At 42.9% G+C, this 23,387-nt stretch overlaps 1 protein-coding gene across 8 annotated transcripts in view; it reads left to right on the top strand.

Annotated features, from left to right (window-relative positions):
• Positions 1–23,387, top strand: part of STAG1 (STAG1 cohesin complex component) — a 209,895-nt gene that overhangs the window by 49,118 nt on the left and 137,390 nt on the right. For all 8 annotated transcript variants that reach the window (XM_070946333.1, XM_070946336.1, XM_070946334.1 and 5 more), the window contains one exon: positions 4,967–5,089. In XM_070946333.1, the coding sequence (XP_070802434.1) occupies positions 5,061–5,089 (29 nt within the window). In that variant the 5' untranslated portion in view covers positions 4,967–5,060. The remainder of the gene's footprint in view (positions 1–4,966; positions 5,090–23,387) is intronic.

The following is a 23,387-nucleotide window of genomic DNA, read 5'->3' as shown; positions in this document are numbered from 1 at the left end:
GGTAACCCTCCCTGCCGGCTTGATTATCAGCCAAGGTCCCTGCCGATCCTGCGCTCAGCAGAGGGGGCATGGCCTTCGGCGGGCTGCCCCTGGCATGACTCTGAGAATGCAAAGAGGGACTCAGTCTCTGCCTGGTATCATCCAGGCACACCGACAGCGGCAAGTGTGGTGGCGCATTCAAGAGCTGCGGCAGGAGTGCTCATGAAGAGCCAGTCTGCCTGAATCGCAGTGGGTAGCAGCTGAGGAATTTGGTGCCATTATCGCTGCTGCAGGAGTGGTCTTTGAGAGCCAGGCAGCCTGTTTGCACTGAAAGAAGCAGCAACAGCACTCGGCTCCATACAGCCACAATGGAGGGCCTTTCAGTTTTGTGAGCAGGGCCGCGCCCAGCGCTATCACAGCTGCGGCAGGAGTGCTCTATTCGAGCTAGTCTGCCTTATCCGCAAACTTCAGTGGCGTCGACGCTTAGCGCTAGGGCGGCTACGGCAAGAGTACTCACATGAGCCAGTCTGCCCATCTATACAGGTAACGGGGGTGGCCGAGTGGCATTGCAGGAGCGACAGTAGGGCTCATTTGAGAGGGTGGCTACTTTCCTGGCGATTCACAAAAGTGATGCGATAACGTGCCATTCCAGCCACGGCAGGTGAGCTCCCTTTCAGGCAGTCTGCCCATTACCTCCATTGTCTATGCTAGTGCCCTTTGAGCCAGCCTGCATAGCAACTTCAAAGGCTGTGTTTACTGCACCAACAGCCATGGTAAGAGAGCTCCTTAAAGCCAGTCTGCCTCTTAAAGGGGATGGATCCCCATCAAAGGCTGTGTCCAGCATTATTACAGCAACGGCAGGAGAGCTCATTTGAGACACTCTCTCCAAATGGTCTGCCTTTAAATTCAATGACCACGCCCAATGCCAGGGCACCCGCAGCAGGAGAGCTCCTTCTGAGCCAGTCTGCCTAGTTTCCTCAAGGGCACCACCAGCACCATTGCAGCTGCAGAAGGAAAGTCCCTTTCAATCTGGTATGCCTAGCTTCCCCAAGAGCAGTGCCAGCGCCCTGCGGGAGCATTCCATTGAGTTGGGGCCAGTCTGCCTTATATCAGAGGGCTAAGAGGCATACGAGTCCAGCACCAGGGCAAGCGCATCAGGAGCCAGTTGGCTGGATTTCACAGCTGTAGTGCGGCCATGACGCTTAGCGCCATGGGAGCTGCAACGGGGGATCGCAGGCAGGATAGATTACCCTCTCCGAAAACGGTGGCAAAATTGGCACCCTTTTTTAACCATTACATAGGCGGCGCCTCGTCAAATAATCGGCCAGTTATAACAGTCCTTACTGGCATGCAACTTTGGGCAGCATTCCAATTGACTTTGGGCAGTCTTGGAGCCATTTGCGCTTATCCAACAGCTGCTCCTTCAATTCAGTCCCCTTAAAAGGGACAATAATCGCTGACAGGTTCAGTCTACTATTCCCTGTCCACCGTAGGTCACAGGCTTCTGTGGGCATAAAACCCCAACAGCACTCAGAACCCTTGTCATCGTTGAGAGTGCTTCAGACTCCAGCCCAGGAGGGTATCAAGAAGGCCGCCTCGGGCAGGGATTTTTGAGGATTATGATGGGGGTTGGTATAATGCAATCCCAATATGTGTACCTTGTAAGGGATGTCAGGGATGGTCTAAGAACGCTCTCCATCCAGAAGGGCGCTGTATCTGCCTGGCAGTGCATTTAACCTGCTGCGCCTGTCCTTCATCGCACCTGAACTCCGGGGGCATAAGATAGCAGACCTTCCTAAGATTAAATGGGACATTCTGTTTCCTTTAGGTTGCAATTGCAGTTATCAGTTCTGGATTAATGAACCTGATTCCGGGAGGATCCCGGTCTCTTATATGCAGCCGTCACCCAGAGTGGAGGTCTCCTTCCACAAGGAAGCTATGCCTGGCCTATAGGTGTCCTCTAACATTAATTCCTCAGGCTATTACCTATGAAACGTTTGAAGGGCTTAATTCTCCCTCACTCTAGGACACCTAGGCACAGTTAAAGGAGACTTTCTTGGCATTCCTGACATGGGCACATTCCTTCAGTCAGAGTGGGACTCATAGATGGGTCTGATTTGGCTCCCTTGTTCCCAAAACCCATATATACGGGTCCTACCCAACTCCCTACCGTGTGGTCGTTTCTATCCTCTCTCCGCCCAGTCGCCACAGGGCCTTGGCCACTGCTGGCCCAGGAACAGAATCAGCCTTCCCGGCATATCTTCCGCACCCCTTAAACTTGCCAACGGTGTGAGTCCATACCCGCATGGGGCCCTTGGTGTCACACGGCCTCTACCCAGACTTAGTTCGGAGTAGCAGACCATGCCAGTGAGGCTCCAGTCTGCCTGGCACTGGAAAGGAGGGCGCTTTCGGTGGCCGTGGGCTCCACCATGATAACAATTCAACGGCAGGTGAGGCCAAGATCCTCAGGACAGAAAAGGTCTACCAACCACGACAGTAACGCACAAGTGCTTTCAGTTAAGTACGCCAGTTGGCTTTAGGGCTATTGCCCTCGGTGGACACTCTCCACCTTCCCTCCACTTTTTTTCCTTTGCTGAATCCTCCTTGTGAGGGCTATGCATCCGTTCAGGGGGGAGTTCCCGGCCTTTCATCAGCATATTGCTGGCTTGGTCTGGCGCTGGATACAGCCTGCGAACATTTTCGTTGCGGCTTCTGGAGTTCCGTTCAGCCAACCTTTGGCTGCGATCTGCTCTGTCCCACCAGTCCTACTGGGGTCTTCTTCCCTTGGGTGGAACAGCTTCTTCCTTACAGATATACCTTGTAGTGCCACTGTCGGCCCATCGACTGTGGACGGTTGGAGTCAGCTGGACAAGCCTTGCCCCCGGACTTCAGGTCCTTCCGCAGCTTCTGGTTTTTGGCTTTGTCACTGGCCGTGTGACCACACCAGTGGTGCGGGACACATGGTACTTTGTCATGGAGGTTTGTCAAGCTGTTTGGTCTTCTCCTGTTGGCTGTGTCAGCCTTGGCCAGGTGAGTCCTCGAGCGGGCTCGCACGGTGCTTTGTCAGGGAGGTTTGTAAACCTGTTTGGTCTTTCCCATTCGGCTGGGTCTGCCTTGAAGCAGGTGGATCCTTGAGTGGGCTCACGCAGTGCGGGACTTAGGACCAGACTGCTGCCCTCCCGTATTACTGACCGGCTTTGGTATGTCCCATTCCTGGATTATCTTCCCCGACACAATGGAAAAGGGGCATTGGTCCTACCTGATATACTCCTTCTCAGTGCTTGGGGAAGATCATCCAGCCCCACCTTGGTGACCATCTTGTCCATAGTCTGGGTGGGGCTTCTGTTTTTGCACGTTTTTCTGAGCCTCATCATTGCTACGCTCTCATCGAACTGGGGAGGAGGCATGGCCAAGAAAGATCGACTCGGTCTCCAAGCAGAGAAGCAGAGTATTACCCATTCCTGGATGATTTTCCACGAACCCTGAGAAGGAGCGTATCAGGTAGGACCAACGCCCCTTTTCTGTATGACTTTATCATTTTTTCACATTGTTGTAGGGGAATTTTAGCCCATTCTTCTTTACAACATTGATTCGGTTTGTTGAGGTTTGTGGGCATTTGCACAGCTTCCTGGATATTGACTGGGCCAGTGCAACTCCTCTATTCTTTTCATTTTCAGCTATTGTGTTGTAGATTTGGTGGTTTGCTTGGCATCATTGTCCTGATGCATGAGCCATTGTTGGCCAAGCTTTAGCTGTCAGACAGATGGCGTCACATTTGACTCTAGAATACCTTGGTATACAGAGGAGTTCATGGTTGACTCAATGACTGCAAGATGCCCAGGTCCTGTGGCTGCAAAACAAGCCCAAATCATCACCCTACTACCACCATGCTTGACAGTTGATATCAGATGTTTGTGCTGATATGCTGTGCTTGGTTTTCATCAAACATAGCACTGTGCATTATGGTCAAACTTCTCCACTTTGGTCTCATTGGTCCAAAGGACAGTGTTCCAGAAATCTTGTGATTTGTTCAGCTGCAACCTTGCAAATCAAACCGTGCTGCCATGTTCCTTTTAGAGAGATGAGGATTTCTCCTGGCAACTCTTCAAACAAACCATACTCGTTTAGTCTTTTTCTGATTTACTGTCATGAACTTTGACATATAGCATGCTAACTCTGAGGCTTGTAGAGTCTGAGAAGTAGCTCTTGGATGTTATGGAATTTCTTTGAGCATTGCATGGTTTGAGTTTGGGGTGAATTTGCTGGGATGTACACTTCTGGAAAGATTGGTAACTGTCTTGAATGTTTTCCACTTATGAATAATCTTCCTCACTGTAGAATAATGCGCTTTAAATTGGCCTATAACCCTTTCCAGATTGTTGGTCAGCAGTGATTGCTTCTCCAAAATCATTGCTGATGTCTTTACCCTTTGGTATTGTGTTAACACACACCTCAATGCTGGAGACCAGCAAACATCAAAACTTCGACTTTTATAGCGGTAGTCACACTTGCTGATGATCAGTTGAACTTGATTATCAGTACCTGACTGCTACTTAACCTCTTCATACCTATGGAAGCAGTAAGGGTGTACTTAGTTTTTCACACATGGTTTCTCCATTTTGTCTTTCTTTTTGTAAAATAAATGATGACATGGTGCAATATGTCATATGTTGTTCATCTGAGGTTGCAAGTACCTACTTTTAAGAACTGCTAAGGACCAGATAGATGATTTTTACTATGTCCTGATATGTAAAACCATAGAATTCAAAGAGGGTGTCTTTTTCACATGACTATAAATTATAATTACATTGTTTGACTGGATTGTAATCTAAATTGACTTAAATGCTTCTTTTTGATTTTGAATACTCCAAACACCAAGTCATTCTGATTGAGAAACCTTTCTCCTCCTGATTTTTAAAATTTTGGTTGTTTTGGATCTTATATTTAATTCAGAACTGTGTTTAATTAATTTTTGTTTTATTTATAGGTTGGATTTGAAAACAGTTACGAAGACATTGACAAATAGATACCTCTACAAGATACCTTTTTGGTTACATTAGCAGGCCATAGTGTGCAACAAAATGATTACTTCAGAGTTACCAGTGTTACAGTGAGTATTAATTTTATAAGTAAATCACAGCAATCCATATGGTAAATTATTGGTGATCAAGGATATCCTTGTGAAAAAATAAGGGATTTGCTACAGCATATTTATATATTTGATTACAGTTTTATAAGCATTATGAGGTTGAAATTAATCTTTGGAAATGTAATGTAAAAATGATATTCAAATCTCCTTTTTCTTATTCCAGTAATGGAATCTTTTTTAAAAACTATTTTAATATGAGCATGATCTACATGCTGATTTTTGAAATGAATGTTTTTGGTAATTGTATCCCCTCATACAGATACAGGCAGAAATGTACATTATGATAAAATATATCCTGAACAACTGTTTTTAAGGAATCTCTTTAAGTATAACTTTAGAACAAAGTTCTAAGAATTGGCAGTATTTTATTGATTTAAGACAATGATCTTCTGAGGTCATACAGTAAAAGTAAAAAGATATGTTTATATATCAACCTGAAACATGCTATCTTTGGGGAGAAAAAGTTAAAGCTTAATATATCACCAAAAATAGATCTGAATTTTAATAAATATTTTGTGAGTTTTTTCTAACCTGAAATTAGCTGTTTAAACTTTGTTATTTCATAAATATTATTTAAATAGAAATTGCACAATACTGAAGATAATAAAGATAGGAAAGCAATGTAGAATATAAACAATCGCTAGCGAAATATAAGTAAAAATATGAAAGAAAACTTTTGATACTTCCCATTCCCTTCATTTATTTCCCCAACTGCTGATCACACTAAACATTGGAGGTTATTAGTTGTATTTGTTTAATTTCATTACTGTTTTTGGTTGATTTGGTTATTGTTTTCCTAAAAACTGTATTCGAATTGTCTGAATTTGCCTTGTTGAGTAATGTGTCATACATAAGGGAGTCATTCCTGCTTGAATTTACAATAGTTAGGCTTCTATTTGAATGAATACTGCCATTGCTACATATACTCCAAGTTTGGTCTCCCAATCTTGTATCATTGCCAAAGTTTAATTTTTCTCAATGTTGTGCCTGATTTGTTCTTGTAGCTGTCAATATATAGCTTGGTGAACTGTGATTGTCTTCATTGAGGTTTTCTGGAATTATTCCTAATAAAAAAAACATTGTGGTTATTTCGTAAGTAGATTTAGGATTGTTAAATGGATGGAACTGGTTGTCAACTGGGTGAAGCAAAACAAGTTATCGTAAACATTTGGTAGCTATAAGCATGGAAATAAACCAAATGTGTTTTGAGTTGCTCGGTTTTTATTATGCTACATTACAAATATCTAATATTCTTATTTTTATTGTTTATATTGAACCTTTTACTATAAAGTATGAAATAATTCAAAATAAATTAAAAGTATCTTAGATATTTAGATGCTCTTAATTTAAATAGATTATTATAGAGAGACTGAAATTTAAAACGTCAAAACTGTTGGCAGGATTATGAATCGCACTAGACATGTGAGTTGATTTTATAAAGCTTTATTAAAATGTAGCTATTAGTAAAATATTGCTACTGCTCATGACTTTTCTGTGAAGAGTTTTAAACAAAAGTAAAAATGGGTATATTCTCCATTGCTCTGGTGAGAGAGAATCCAGGAATGGGTGTTGCTCTCTCTTCTTCCTGGAGACCGAGCCTGTCATCATTTTTTGGTGATGCCTCCTTGCCTGATAACCTCCCCAGTTCTGCTTGGTCTTCAGCCAGAAGAGATGTTCTAAACAACTGCTTATCAACATTGATTCCTGGATTCTCTCCGAACCGTGAGCAGAAGGAGGAAAATTGATTGGGAATTGCTGAAGCAATCAGGTCAGCTAACCGATCCGCTGGTTAGCCGCCCCTCCGGCTAATGCAAAGCCGAGGTCCCTGCCATTCCCGCCTCAAGTGGAGAAGGGATTCTGTTCAAATCAGCTTCAAACACAAGCCATGGCCCCTGGCATTATCCACATGGACAGCGGAGGGGACTTAGTCCCTGTCCAGATTCGCCTGGACATACTGGTAGCGGCTAGCGCAATCAGCACACCGGCAAGCCGCAGCAGCTGTCATCCATTGCAGGTTGGATCTGCATCAACACGGTGGAAAATGGTTACTTTGGTGCCTTCTACCAGCCAAAAATCTGAGGAAGGGGACAGTACGGCTTTACCTATTGCTTCCCCAAGCTGCAGTCAGAGCTCCTCCAGCCAAGGATTGGCTGGAAAACGAGCAAAAGACCGGAACTATAAGGCAGCCACTTATAGGCCGAAAAAGACACCCAGAGGCGCTAAAGGGCCATTGAACGGGAGCTGACCAAAGCCGAAAAGGTGACAAAGAGCCAGAGCGCGGGAAGCCCTCATTCAGGAGGACCTGTTATCCCCCGCCCATCAGAAGAATGACCATTGGGAATTTGTAAAGGTACAAGCCTCTTTCAGCCTATTCACTACCGCACCTGGTCACCAGATGGTGCTAGAGAGCTGCTTTCTCCTATTCATAGAGAATCAGTGGAGAGAAATGAGGCTTTTTCTATTACAGCTTCCACCCTGTCTGACATAGGAACAGAGGGCCAAATTCCTCTTTTGAGGTGAAGGCCAGCACCTGAGGCCACCTTTACCCCAACTGCGGCGGGGTTCTGCCAAGGGGAAGCCATTGGGTCAGAACTGTCTGACCATTTACAAATGATTATTTCCCAGGCAATAATGCAGGGAATAGCTGCAGATCTGCAGCAAAGGAGTCAACCTCCTCCAAGTTTTCAGCAGTACCAGGCCCAGCACTTGCCACCCATGGCACAGGGATCCTGGTTAGAACCTCAGATCCTTCCCTTCCAAGCCCATTCCATTTGGAGCGGGGACTCCTCTGGAGAGGAGGATGACTTTATGGCTCTTTCAGAGGATGAGGGGATGGACCCAGGCCCAAGTACAATGGATACCGGTCATACGCTCTTTTCTGAGCCGACTGTTGAGAACGTAATTCCATCCCCCAAAGTCTTTCTGGACGTTGTCCAGAGTCAATGGGCCCATCCAGGGGTGGGGCCTCCCCCAACTGGAAAAAGAAAAGAGACTGTATAATGTGGGCGCAGACCACTCAGAGGCATTGCAAACGTCAACTGTAGATAGTCTGGTGGCAGCCTTGCAATCAACTGTGCCTACCAATGCCATGGATTGCCTCAAGGCAGATGACAAGAAGGTGGAATTGGCTCTTCACAGAGCTCACCAGGCGACAGCCTGGGCGGTAAAGGCCACTATATCCGCATCCCTTTTCAACCGAGCTTCCTTGCTCTGGCTTCGCCAGATGCAAGCAAGGGTTCCCCCAGAGGATGTCAGGCTTTATCAAGATGTAAATAAATTGGTGGCTGCTGCTGAGTTCTCAGCCGATGCCATTCTGACTGCATTAAAATTCTCATCCAGATCTATTGCGTCTTATGTAACAGCTCGTCGCTTGCTGTGGCTTCGCCGTTGGCAAACTGACAATAAGAACAAGTGGAAGCTGGCATCTGCTCCCTTTACGAGAAGCAAGTTGTTCGGGGAGGCCCTGGAACCCATCCTTGTTTATACCAAGGATGGGTAAGACCATGCCTTCCATTTACCATTGGGGGGACCGATGTCCCTCACCTTATTTCCAGAGGCAGCCCTTTCGGACTCTGGACACAAGACTCAACTACCACCAGTCCCAGAGACTGTACCCCGGCAAGCAAGACAGACAACCAAACAGGCCTGCATTTCAGAACCGTCAACCATTTTTGAATAAGTGACCCTTTCGTGGAGCAGGAAGTCATCCCTACGGCTGCTCTCGATGACTGAAAGGCCGACCCTCCCATCGATGGCCGACAAAGCCTCTATGCACATCATTGGGAGGCTACAATATCAGACAATTGGGTACTCAACACGGTGAGGTTTGGTTTAGCGCTCGAGTTTCTCTCCGCACCCCCAAATTTCTTTATCCGCTGCCCTGTGTCAAGGGACGCAATGAAAAGATGCCTGATGGAGATGGCTGTTCAGCATTTCCTGGATATCCAGGCCATCCAACCGGTCCCTCAGGGCTAAATAGGGCAGGGATTTTATTCGATCTTGTTCATGATCCCAAAAAACTTGGGGGGGGGGTTGAGAGCAATTCTAGATTTGAAGAGGCTAAACGAATACCTCACCTACAAACATTTCAAGATGCAATCCCTCCAGTCAATCCTGGAGAGCATCCAAGGGGGCGACTTCCTCACCTCCATAGACTTGATGGAGGCGTACCTGCATGTACTTTTCCTGCCTTCTCACCAGCACTACCTCCGGTTCTCTTATGCAGATAAACACTACCAATACAAGACATTACCCTTCATCCTATCATCAGCACCAAGGGTATTCACAAAGGTGTTGGCAGCATTGGTGGTCCACCTGTGGGCTCTACCGATCAGGATCCAGTGTTACCTAGATGACATACTGATCCAATCCTCCTCCGAGCCCCAGGCAGAGGAAGATCTACAGAAAACGATCAAGGTATTCCAGGACCATGGCTTTTCAATCAACACCAAGAAAAGCCATTTCTCTCCGACCACCTGGTTGCTCCATCTGCAGGTAGTCATAGACACTTTGCTGTGCGTGGTCTCCCTTTCACTGGAGAGGCGAGACAGCTTGCGGATCTTAATGAGGCCCATCCAGAATGAAAGTACAGTATCTCTGGCTCTCCTGTCCCAACTGCTGGGCAAGATGGTATCCTGTATTTCCATTGTACCGTGAGTACGACTTCATGCCAGGACCCTACAATGGTTCTTCCTGCTTTACCAAAGGGCTGGCAGGAGCCATTTAACTGTCAAGGTCAGGGTTCCACAGAAGGTACTGCGGTCCTTCCAATGGTGGATCCACATCCACCATTGTCTCAGGTTCAAAGAACCTGACTGTCTGAACCTCGCGACGGATGCCAGCATCTTCGGCTGGGGGGCCTATCTCCAGTCATTGATAGCCCAAGACTGGTTGACTCAGACAGACCTGAGCCACAATATCAATTGGTTGGAGCTCAGGGCAATACACCTGGCTCTCAGGCGTTTCCAGAGTACTATGGCTAGGCAACATGTTCTGGTATTAACGGACAAGGTGGCCACCAAGGCCCACATCAACCGCCAAGGGAGTACCCACTCAAGGTCCCTCATGCAGGAGGTTGAACATCTGGGCCTCTGGGCAGAGACACACCTTCTGTCCATAAGGGCAGAACATATTTCAGGGGTGCGGAATATGCAGGCTGCCTCAGCAGAGCGACAGTGGACCATACAGAATGGCGCCTGCACCCCACCCGCTTTGGCGCTCCAGTCCTAGACCTATTTGTGACACCTGGCAAAACTCAACTGCCAAGGTTCTTCAGATTTGCATCACCAGGGGCGGAGGGGGTCGATGCCTTCCATACTCCCTGGCCCCAGGGGCTTCTGTATGCCTTTCCTCCCCTCCCGCTAATTCCAGTGGTGATCAGCAGGGTGTTGACGGAAAGGGCGGAGATATTACTCTTAGCTCCCCATTGGCCCAGGAGACTATGGTTTGCTGACCTGGGCAACCTACTTGGTGGGCCGGCCCTGGAGGATACATCAGGACAGGATGTCCCTCAGCCAGGGGGCTCTGATCTATCCGGATCCACAGTGGCTCCAGTTGACTGTCTGGCACTTGAGCGGAGGGTCCTGAGTCAAGACAACCTTTCCTCCAGGGTCATCTGGACCATCTAGGCTTCTAGGAGGCCATCTACCAACAGGGTATATGATGCTACCTAGAGAGCCTTTTGCACCTGGTGTTCCAGGACGAACACTGATCCGTCTTCGATGTCCGTGGCTCAAATCCTCCAGGAAGGATTGGACAAAGGGTTAACACCTAATACTATCCAAAAACAGGTGGCGTGGCAGCACTGTCTTCGGTCTTGTCATGTGGGAGTCTGAAATCTCTCACTAAACATCCTACCGTGCTCAGGTTCCTCAGGGGTGCTATCAACTTGAGGCCTCCTGGGATCCATAGATACCCTACCTGGAATCTGACGAAGGTTTTGAATGCCCTTACCAGGGGACCCTTCGAGGGCCAGGCAGATTTCAGAACTGGCAGCCCTTTCTGTGAGGAAAGACATACGCATATTCCACCCTGACAGGGTGGTCCTGCGGTTGGACCCCTTCTTCATCCCCAAGATGAATTCCTGGTTCCATAGGGCCCAGGAATTGATCCTGCCTGACTTCTGTCTGGGGCCAAAACACGCCCTGGTGAAGAAATGCTGGATGTGAGGAAAGCTCTCCACATTTATGTTAAAAGGACTTGCCCCCTGAGGAGGACGGAGTACCTCTTTGTTTCTTTCCAGCCTCAACATTGGGTCAAAAGGTCACTCCATCGACTGTGGGGCGGATTTGGACATGCATTGCCAAGGCCTACAAGCTTCAGACTCTACTGGTGCCTCGGAATGTCACAGCCTATTCCACCAGGAGCACAGCCATGACAGCAGCATGGGCGATGCAGGCTTCAATTGAGGAGGTCTGCCGAGCAGTGACATGGTCCTCTCCATCCCCCTTCATCAGACATTACAAGTTGGACACCTTCGTTTTGGCTGAAGTGGCCTTTGGACGGCGAGAACTCCAGATGGTCCATACTGAAGGGGGTACTGAGGACTAGACTGCTTCCCACCCATAAATAAGGCCGGCTTGGGTAATCCATTCCTCAAATCTCTCTTCCCAGCGCAGTGGAAAAGCGGTGTTGGTCCTACCTGAACGCTCCTTCTCATGATGCTGGGGGAGAGAATCCAGACCCACCCTGGCGACTGTCTGGTCCATAGTCCAGGAGGGGCTAATGTTTTCACAGATTTCAAGCCTCATCATTGCTACGCCTTCGCTGAACTGGAGAGGTCACCAGGCAAGGAGGTGGTCACCAAAAAATGATGACAGGCTCGATCTCCAGGCAGAAGAGAGAGCAACACCCATTCCTAGATTCTCTCTTCCAGCACCATGAGAAGGAGCGCTCAGGTAGGACCAACGCCCCTTTAATTGTGATAAAACAAATGTTATTAAGAGTTAATTCAACTTCAAATTAGTATCTGTAGGATACTGTGCTAAGTAATAGAATCTGATATTTAATACTACATGCACATTGAACCTTAATCTGAATATGTGTCACTTACTGGGAAGAATTTGGACAAATAGTAATAAATAGTAACATCTTTAACTTGCTTATCATTTCAGCTAATAAGCATTTCTATCGAGATGATAAAATACATGTTTTGATGGGAATGCCTGAAATGATAATAATAATAATGATGATGATGATGATGATTTGCTGAGCTGTCCATTTCAAATGGACTATGGGTAAAACCCCAAAAAATATTAATAAAATTAAAATATAAAACTAGATAGACAGCCTGGACTAAAACAGCCTTTAAAAAACAAATCTCACCTTGCTGTAGTTGTGAGTCTTGCGTGCTATGAGGATGATGATATATATATATTGGACAGGTCTCATCAGATGAGTCAGACAAAGAGTGTTTCTGCCATAAAAAATATGGTGAGATGTAAATTACAGAAACACATACTGGCTCGGTTGTTATGAGGGTCATCAAGGACAGCAGTAGGTGTTGGAGTTCCTAGGCATCTGGTGAAAAATGGGCTATACGAGTTAAGACTGTTGGCTGACAACAATGGGATGATAAAGTAGCAACAATGGTGCATTGGAAAATCTGCAAGAAATATCATTTGCTGGCAAGCAAGAACTGGTGAGTTCATTAAAATAGAGAAAGTGATAGAAAATGAAGATGCTAAAGTGCTCTGGGACTTTAGAATTCAAACAGAGAGAATTTAAACCTGCCAAATTGTCAATAAGAAAGATAAAAAATTCTAGATAATAGAGGTGACAATACCTGGAAACAGCAGAATAGAAAAAGAACTGGAGAAGATAATAAAATACAAAGACCTGCAAATAGAAATAGAACAGCTTGTCATAAAAGAAAGCAAAGGTAATACGAATATTAATAGGATCCTTGGATGCAATCCCCAAAAAACTCAAGCACCACTTGAACATTAACAAATGTATCATCAGTTAATTGCAGAAGGCAGCTTTACTTGAAACAGCTTACATCTTGGCAATGATATCTGTAACATTATCAAACATCCACATTTGCCTATACCAGGTCCAGATTTCCCAGATTTATAGAAAATATGTATAAAAACTCTCAGAATTATTCTGCTTCCAGTTATATGATTTACTAAAGCTGGATTCAGTAGTTTGCTTCTGCCTTTATATGATTAAGAATGTATTGCATGAAAATTTTTTTTTTCTTAACAGCAAAACTATAGTTAGATGAGTAATGAATTATTTTAACTGTTTTAATATTTTTAAAACCGGTATCCTGGTTTATTCTTTTCTTGCTTCTCTGCTTTCCCATTTCCTCTGAGCACTTGGAGAAAACTAATATTAAAACAAATCACAATTGCTTTTCCCTTCTACAATATTGATTAGACTTTGTTCCTGGCTTATATAAAAAAAAATATTGAAAGAAATCCTGATTTGGCATTACAAATTTAGAATTCTTACATAAGTTGGTTTGAAAGTAATTTGCTTTCAGTTTCAGCAGCATGAACCACAGTAGTATATTCAATACATACTGTCTATGTGGATACTGAAAGGATCCCTGGAAACAGGAATCTGAAATGCTCAAAAATAAGAGAGATGATCTACAATCACTTCCATTGTTGACAGATAAAAGCGTAGAAAGAATAGATGTCATTAGCACATCACATAGTCAGTGCCATATTAGGAGAAAATACGCATGTAAAACTGATAACATCCTATATTAAAGGAGTCTATTGTGTTGAGAAAAATAAGTATTTTGTAATTGAGAAATATATAAGAACTTAACAAGCAAAAAACCCAAGCCAAAACTATCCTCCTAAAAAGGAGTAATAAAAAAAATTACTAAGATAGAAAATGGGAGGTGGGGGGTTGAATCCTAAATGTGTAGAATGTTGATTAAACTAATATCAACAGCAAAGGTAACAAAAAAAGCAAAGAAGAGAAGTAGTATTAGAATTTTTGCCTCATAATCCAGATAGCAGTTCTCTAATCATACAGTCATTGCACATGTATAATCCCCGGTGGATTCAGACCACAGAACCAGCCATCTGTTCCAGGACTGAAAGACCTGCAGGGCAAACTTACTTAGGAAGCATCTCTATATCAGTTGGTAAATAAATAAATATTTAGTAGTTAAAAGTATATTTCTACATAAGACTGTGCAGCAACATAAAGGAATAGATTAACGCGTACAGGGACAATTTAAAGAATTACGGCCAGACATAATTAGATCAAATAGTATCTAAATCTGCTTATACCATAAAGATTATTATGTAGCATTGGCATTTTCTGTCTGCCACGTAGGATGGGGTTCACACATGAAGATCTAATTAAACTGATTTATTGTTAAAGCCTATGCACAGGAATCTTCTCAACTAAGTGTCAGCACCTGCTTGAAGTTAGGTAAGGGGCAATGGAATTCTGGGTGTGTGTGGGGGGAGATGGACTTAATCCGTGTGTGGCTACATAGGGATTGTATGCTGATCCCTCTTTTAACTCTGTCCCCGGGTTCTGCCATTCCTTCTATGTCTTGATCCCTTTCAGCTACGTTTCCCAGACTTACTAGAAGTTTTACAAAGTAAAACAATCAATCAAATAAAAGAGTCATACAATTTAAAAGTCAAACAGGACACTGGATGCCACACCTTCTTATTCCCCACTATATATTTCAAATAGATCCTGTTCCAGGAAGGAAATTGGATGAACTTGAGCCATATAATACTGTAAGCTGCTGTTGATAAGATGGGCAGCTGGTAAATTTTACAAATAAATAAAAGGTGATGAGGAAAGAAATGGTAGGCCTTATAGACAAATTAGACATAAACAAATCACCAGGGCCTAGGGTTTTTTTTGGGGGGGAGGGGGTTTGTTTGCTATTGTCTTTACGACTCAGTGTTGATTCTTGGTGACAACTTGGGGAAGCCCCCCTATTTTTCTTGGAAGCATTTTCAGCAATGGTTTGCCATTACCTTCTTCCCTGAGCTGAGAAAGAGTGACCATCCCTGAATCATCCAGCTAACCTCATGCCTAAGGGAGGACTAGAACTCACCAGTTTAAATATACAATACATCAGCTGGATAATGGTTAGTTATATTATGCTAATTTTGAATTCTGTCAAGTTGACATTTTCATAATTAGATTCATATTCAGTTAGTTGAATTTTAATGAAATTCAGTGCTAGACAGATATATACTTTCCCATCTTGTATTTTTCATTTTCTGAAGTACAGATTTCCATAAAATTTAATAAAAAACCTGGTATAAGATTAGTAAAGTAATTGCTAAGGGCAAAAAAAGCAGGTACTAAGAACTAGTTAGCCAAAAAAGCTAATGAATCTAATCTGTATTGATATTCTGTTTAATGTGATTGTCAATTACCTTGATGTTAGAACATAGACTGTACATTCTAATCCTGCCCTGGCATTATTTTCTTTGAAGATCTCTTTTTTATCTTCTGTGTCTTTTGTTCTAGGCAAGCATAAATTTATTGCATTGTATATACAATGTATTTCAAATTTCTGGTAATGTAAATTTCATGTGTGGGATATGACTAGGAAAGTTCATACTACAAGGAAAATCAAACAGCAGTTTTCTATTGACATAAAATAAGTAAAGGTGATAAAGGAGTTGATTTGCTGTTAAAATTGGAAGACCTCTATTTTGCCAAGAGTTAATGGCAGGAACTTGTTTTTAATTTAATTTAATTTAATTTCCAATTTATATACCGCCCTTCTCCCTGAGGACTCAGGGCGGTGTACAGCCAAGATAAAAAACATAGAATACAAATATTAAAACATTTAAAAATATATATAAATTTTGGCCCAAAAATTAAGAATCACAGACTAATTAAAAGAATTTAAAAATTTTAAAAATTTCTTCTTAAGCCAACCCGGCTTGCTGAAAAAGATAGGTTTTCAGGGAACGACGGAAGGCATTGAGGTCCTGGATTCTTCTTATCTCCGGGGGCAACTGATTCCAGAGGGTGGGAGCCCCCACAGAGAAGGCCCTCCCCCTGGGGGCCACCAGCCTACATTGTTTGGCTGATGGCACCCTGAGGAGGCCCTCTCTGTGGAAGCGCACGGGTCGATGGGAGGTCATCGGTAGCAGCAGGCGGTCTCGGAGATAGCTAGGCCCTATGCCATGGAGCGCTTTAAAGGTGATAACCAACACCTTGAAGCGCACCCGGAAGACCACCGGGAGCCAGTGCAGCTCGCGCAGGAGCGGTGTTACATGGGAGCGCCATGTTGCTCCCATCACTACCCGCGCTGCTGCATTCTGGACCAGCTGGAGCCTCCGGGTGCTCTTCAAGGGGAGCCCCATGTAGAGAGCATTACAGTAGTCAAGGCGAGAGGTGACGAGGGCGTGAGTGACTGTGCACAAGGAATCCCGATCAAGAAAGGGCCGCAACTGGCGAATCAGGCGAACCTGATAAAAGGTCCCCCTGGTAACAGCCGTCAGATGTTCCTCCAAAGACAGCTGCCTATCCAGGAGGACTCCCAGATTGCGAGCCCTTTCAGTGGGGGCCAAAGACTCGCCCCCAATAGTCAGTGATGGAGTCAACTGACTATATCGGGATGCCGGGAGCCACAGCCACTCAGTCTTGGAAGGGTTGAGCCTGAGCCTGTTCCTCCCCATCCAGATCCGCACAGCCTCCAGGCACTGGGACATCACTTCAAGGGCATCGTTGGGGTGGCCTGGGGTGGAGATGTACAGCTGGGTGTCATCAGCGTACTGGTGGTATCTCACCCCAAAGCCACGGATGATCTCGCCCAGCGGCTTCACATAAATGTTGAACAGAAGGGGCGAGAGGACCGATCCCTGCGGCACTCCACAAATGAGAGGCCTCGAGGTCGACCTCTGCCCCCCTGCCAACACAAACTGCGACCGGTCGGAGAGAAAGGAGGAGAACCACCGTAACACGGTGCCTCCCACCCCCAACTCTTCCAGCCGGTGCAGCATGATACCATGGTCGATGGTATCAAAAGCCGCTGAGAGATCTAATAGGACCAGAACAGAGGAATAACCCCTGTCCCGAGCCCTCCAGAGATCATCAACCAACGCGACCAATGCCGTTTCCGTGCTGTGCCCAGACCTGAAATCCGACTGGAACGGATCTAGATAGGATGTTTCCTCCAGGAATTGTGGAAACTGTTGCGCGACCACACTCTCAACAACCTTCGCAATGAAGCGAAGGTTGGAGACAGGACGATAGTTAGCCAATATTGCTGGATCCAGGGACGGCTTCTTGAGGAGAGGCCTCACCACCGCCTCTTTCAGGGCAGCGGGGAAGTGACCTTTGGACCTTTGTTACTGAAAGAACATTGTTATTTTTCATTTGTACTTTTGCAAAGCCAAACTATCCGTGATCCGAAACTTTTGTGTTTTTTTCTCATTTTTTCCTCCTATGATACAAGACTTTACATTACTCATTAAATTTCACCCCATTCATTTTGGCCCATTGTTAAATCGTATTTGTAATCTTTTAGCTCTGAGCATTAATTGCCACTGGGGTTTATATTTCTATCATCTGAAAAATTGATAATCATCTTCTCAACCCCTTCATCCATTAAAATGCTGAACAATACATTGCTCAAGATGAAGTCCTGTGGCATTCCACTCAATATTTTTCTCCAAGCTGATATTAAGCCATTTATGAATATATTTTGAGGTGATAATTCAGTTAATGTTATCTAGCAGTTGTATCATCTAGATCAGTGGCCCCCAACATTTTGGGGCCCGGGACCAGTTCTGGGGAGAGGTTTTTCTGCGGATCAGAGGGGGTGTGGTTTCACATGCTGCCTGCATCCCAAGGATGGGGCTTCGCTTGTTTGCGTGGACCAGTTTCTGGCATGTGCCGCTCCATGGACTGGGGTTTGGGGGCCCCTGACTTAGATAATATTTTATCATTTTATGAATGAGGATATTAAGAGATTTTGTCAGATGGTTTGCTGAAGGCAAGATACAGTATGCTCACAGCATTACCCTTGTCTATTAAGTTTTTCACTCTTGTAAAAAAAAAAAGGAGATCAGATTAGACTCAAATGCTGTATGCTGGTTCTTGTTCCTATCCAAGTGCTAAGAAATACATGTTCAGTAATCTTGAAAAAGATGATTTGCCCAATATAGATGTAAAGGTGACAAATTTGTAGTTTTTTGAATCCTCGCAATTTTCAGGAATCTTACCGATTCTCCAGAAATTCTGAAAGATTATTGTTCTGCATTAATTTTCATTATTTTCTTCAGTGTGCTGGATGTTATTCATCTGACTTGAACTCTTTGAAATTAACTCTGTTCTTTCACCCTCTCATTGTTTAACCTGAACTACAGCTCCCTCCTTCCACTAGTGGCACAATGATGGCTAGCTAAGGTTTTGTTTTCTTTCTGAGAAGAGAAAGACATAAAATACAAGTTAAGATGTTCATCCTTCTCTCCATTGTAGTTCACATTTATTTTCCTCACAAAAGAGATGAAAGTCTTTTTGCCTTTTCTTTTGTTTCTAATACACCTCCAAAAAGCCTTTTTTCTTGTGTTGAGCATTATTACAAGATTCAGTTTGTTCTGAGTTTTAACACTCCCTACAGTTTCCGTTTCTGATTACCACCACCCCTTTTTTCTTTGCTTAAATGCCTCCCTGTCTCTTCTTTTTTCAACAATTGATGTTGTGGCCCGCCAGCGGCCTGCGCAGCTTGTGGCAGATCCCGACGAGGAGGAGGCTGGTGTGGTGTCGCGCCAGCAGCCTGTGCAGCCGGCGCTTGCGTCGGACAGTGAGGAAGCTCAAGAGGAAGTGGTGCCAGAGGCAAAGACTCAGCCAGGGCCTTCAGAACCTCCAGAGGCTCCTTCAAGTGCAGAGAGTGAAGTGGAGGAGCCTCTCCTCAATGCTCGAGCATGCAGGGCTGCCAAAAGGCAGGAGTGGCTACTCAGGAGGAGGACGTCTCCTCGAGGGTAAGGCTTGGGGCTAATTGGCCACTCGCTTAGCCTATTTAAGTCGCACAATGACTTAACAACGTTTAATTATTACGGAGAGCATTTTGGAGAGTGAGTTTCTTATCACATCTTGGTTTCTGGGCTGGTTGTCAACCTTTGTCGGACTTAGTTTATTCTTTGTACATTATAGCAGGCTGATAAGGACATTTGCACTGAAAGCCTGCATTTTGAAAGGGGTCTGTTTGTAATAAACAGAGTTTTTGGAGCTTGGTGTGTGTCACACTCCTTGGGATCCGGAGCTGGGGCAGAACAATTGACTACATTTATATGTCTCCCATTTTTTGTTCTATTAAGAATTGTTTGCAATTAAGCCTTTAGTTGTTGTTTTTTCCATCTTTCCTAGATAATTACCACTTTCAGATTTCAAGGCATTGTTTCTGACCTGCCTTTCATTAAAATATGCTCCTATGAAATCTAGTATACAAGCCAGATATTTCTTTATTTCTTTTCCCCTTTTTACTTTTCATAAGTAATATTCTGAATATCTCAAACTAAAGGATGTCACTTTCAATTGCTTTCACTTTTTTAAGTCATTCAACATTTACATAAGGATTAGATCTAGGATAGCAAAACTCAATGTTCTTTCTTCTGTATTCTGACAATGAAATTTTCTCAAAGGTAGAATAAGAATTTTTTTTATCTATGATTCTTGGCAGAGAAAAATTTCTTTCAGATGACATGGTCAACCCTCATTGTCAGTTTTGTCCCAGTGTTTGGTTATAATTTGAGATGATACATTGTCTTTGTGAGAGAATTTACGACGTACATTCTACAACTAATAGTTGTTCTGAAGACTTAATAAGCAAATATTTCCTGTTACCATTAAAAAATGTCATTATTGCATTAAAAAGACCATAATAAATTCTGTAGCCATTGTTCATTGAAATTGCTATTATTTTGAATTATTTGATTATTTCAGTAATTGTTTATATCAATTTTAGCCTGCAGAAAGAAAATTAAAATGAATATGAATAAAATAATGTGCATTGCTGGTGAAAATGTTCCCATTCTTTCAATGTAGACTATACATGCAGATTGTGAAGAATGTAAGCATTCAGTGCTCGAGTTAAGTACTCCATGCCTTTCTTGCAGTTCCTTCATATTTTCATTAGAAATCTCTAAGCTGTGTGTGTGTGTGTGTGTCTGCATGGGTGCGTTAGTACTGAATTTCAAATGGCTCACAATAACTGTAAAATGTAGGGTTTTTCCCCTCTGCCTTGTAGTCTAAAAAGAGAAAATATACAAGGGAGAAAGAAAGGACAGACTTCAAGACTAGGAAGATGTGATGATTATTTTGCTGGCATTTATATACATTTTAAGCAGGGTGTTCTCTTCCTGGAAGAGTTAGTTGAATAGCCATTTATATTTCTTCCTTTGACCACTGGATGAGGTCAGAATTGCTGTGGATGAGGCTAAAATGAGCTTTGCAATTCCAGGGCAGCAGTCAGTAATGACTGAATGCTCCATGTGACAGAATGACCAAGAAGCTTTGTAAGATGAATGTCAAGAAAGGATTATTGCTATAACTTTTCTTCCTAAAATAAAGATATACAAAAATATTTTATTGTAGAGGTGTGCAATAAATGTATGGATAATTGGCTGTACCTTATATCGGGATGGAATAATTCAACTGAATGATGCAAAGTGAATGAGGCATGTTAGATAAACAGGCAACACTAAAATTTAGAATGTTTTTTCTCTGTCTTGCAGGTAATTTAGGGACTTTTCTTTTTAAAATGTCAAATTTTATGACTATCTGATTTTGACTCTTTATTTTGGTGAAGCAGACTATTGCATCTATTTCATATGCATGTTTTTTTTTACTTTTTAATCTTAATTGATCATTTAATTTAATCTATTAATTGATTAAGAGCCTTGATAGTACAGGGGTTTAGTGCACCCTGTTATTAACACAGCTGCCTGTTATTAACACAGCTGCCTGCAATTTCTGCTGGTTCGAATCTCTCCAAGGCTCAAGGTTGACTCAGCCTTCCATCCTTTCTAAGGTAGGTGAAATGAGGACCCAGTTTGTGGGGGCAATAAGCTGACTTTGTATAAAATATACAAAAGAATGAAGGCTATTGCTTAACGCATTGTAAGCCGCCCTGAGTCTCCGGAGAAGGGCGGCATATAAATCAAATTTAAAAAAATAATAATAAAAAAAATGAATATTTAACTAGGAAGAGAAATAAAATCAGTGCAACTATTTCTGCACCATCAAATATTGGATTTTAGTGAATAACCTATGACTGTGTAGATAAACTAAGCTAGTAGCAATGCCTGGCTGACCTTGACTAATCTCAGATGGTAACCAAAGTCAAGGCTGCATCATGGATCGGAGACAAACTCAAATTCCAAAACTGTTGGCTAGATTAAAAATAATCGTAAATGCTTTGACTTTTTTAATGAGAAATTTTATTAAAACGGAGCCTCAAATATCTAAATAAGTATAGATATCGCAAAAGAAGAAAGTGGCAAACTGCATCCAAAACATTGCCAAGAAAACTGCATAAATCTAGTCACCAGCATCTTAATTCAATTTGTTGGTATATTTATTTTTATCTACTATCAAAACTTTTTTATAAGTAATGTTCTGAGTTAGTATTAATAATCTAAAATTCGTATATACTCTAAAGAAGACAGTGCTGAACTTAATTCTCATACCTCCTCTCAGAAAGGATGGATCGATGGATATGTCAAAACATTTAGGGTACATCTCTAATCCAAACACAGTCAGCATTTCTTGTTTTCTAAATTCTTTTTGAATTTGTAAATGCTGTTGTCTATGGAGATTCTCAGTCATCCAGGTCATGGTTGTCCCAAGGGTGCTTTTTTCAAGAGGCAACTGGACTTTCTGGTTTTTCTTTGAAGACGAATCCTTCCATTCCCTACTATCCAATCAGGGCTGAAGAAGGTTCTTGGATGAAAAGCGAAACTTTTTCAAAGAAAAATCAGAAAGTCCAGTTGCCTCATGAAAAAGCACCTTTGGGATAAATGCTGTTCTATTCTATTCTATTCTATTCTATTCTATTCTATTCTATTCTATTCTATTCTATTCTATTCTATTCTATTCTATTCTATTCTATTCTATTCTATTCTAGAATCAGAATAGCTGATTTATCCTAACTCTAATCATTCAACTAATTCTCACATATTAGTTGCCTCATTTAGCAATCATTTGAAGTTATGACAGTGTAAAATAACCAAAAACACAAAAATCTTTTGTGTTCAATTGCCTTTAGAATTGTCATATGATCGTTACTTGGGTGCTTTGCAACTGGAGCACATTTATGATAGTTGTAGCATCCTATAGTCATGCGATCCCCATTTGTGTGTTTTGCAACTTCCTTGCGACAAGCAGAGTTCAGTAGAGAAGGTGGAAATAAAGTTGCATGATACTTAATTTAATGACACAGCTCTGTGCTTAAAAACTGAATGGGAAATGAGGTCATAAGCCCATCATGGTCATATGTTTTTCCTCATAGTGATGGAGTTATCAGCCCTAATTGTGGTCACTAAGCAAGGACTGTTTTTTTTTAATTTAAATTTAAATAGCCTCTAATCTCAAAGTTGTGACTCTGACTAGCAAACAACAATTTAAAAAGCATAAAGTAACAGTGATACCTTATTGGGAATGTATATTGTCTTAAACAGTGCTAGGTGTTAGGACCATAAATTTTATATTCTCCAGTATGCTTTGGCCCTGAATTTCCAGATTGAAATTTGAATAGGAGTTCTGTATGTTAGACCTTGAATATATATAGAACTCTGTGCTGTAAAGCAGTCTGTTGGTGGCAGTAGAATTACTGTTGGGAAGTAATATTTTGGGAAGTTGCATGCCACCTGGAATCAATGAATTGAAATGGTCTATAGGCCCTATAAATAAATAAACTGAAAGAAGAGGCATTGATATACACAAAAGATGTAGGAATCTCCATACTCAGCTCGGATCATCAGAGGCATTTAAAAGAAAAAAAGGGTTTTTTTCTTTTAAAAGCCTTTGACGATCCCAGCTGAGCCGCGCGATCATCAGAGGCTTTTTTTTTCCTTTTAAAAGCATTTTTTGGCCAAAGAGGTTGTAGAAAAAATGCTTTTAAAAGTAAAAAAAAAGCCTCTGATGATTATGCGGCTCAGCTGGGCATGCGGGGGGGGGGAACAACTCACTTCACAGGGTTCTTGTTGTGGAGAAAATAGGAGGAAAGCGTGTTGAATGCCTGCAGTTATGTGTAAAAAAATAAATAAAGGTGAGATATAAATAAAATAAAATGTTATTAGTTAAC

The sequence above is a fragment of the Pituophis catenifer genome, unplaced genomic scaffold (genome assembly GCF_029215685.1).
Source record: "Pituophis catenifer annectens isolate HBS135680 unplaced genomic scaffold, rPitCat1.0.hap2 SCAF_6, whole genome shotgun sequence".
NCBI classification, from domain to species: domain Eukaryota; kingdom Metazoa; phylum Chordata; class Lepidosauria; order Squamata; family Colubridae; genus Pituophis; species Pituophis catenifer.
Note: the sequence above shows the minus strand (reverse complement) of the source record. Positions and strands in the feature narration are given on the sequence as shown.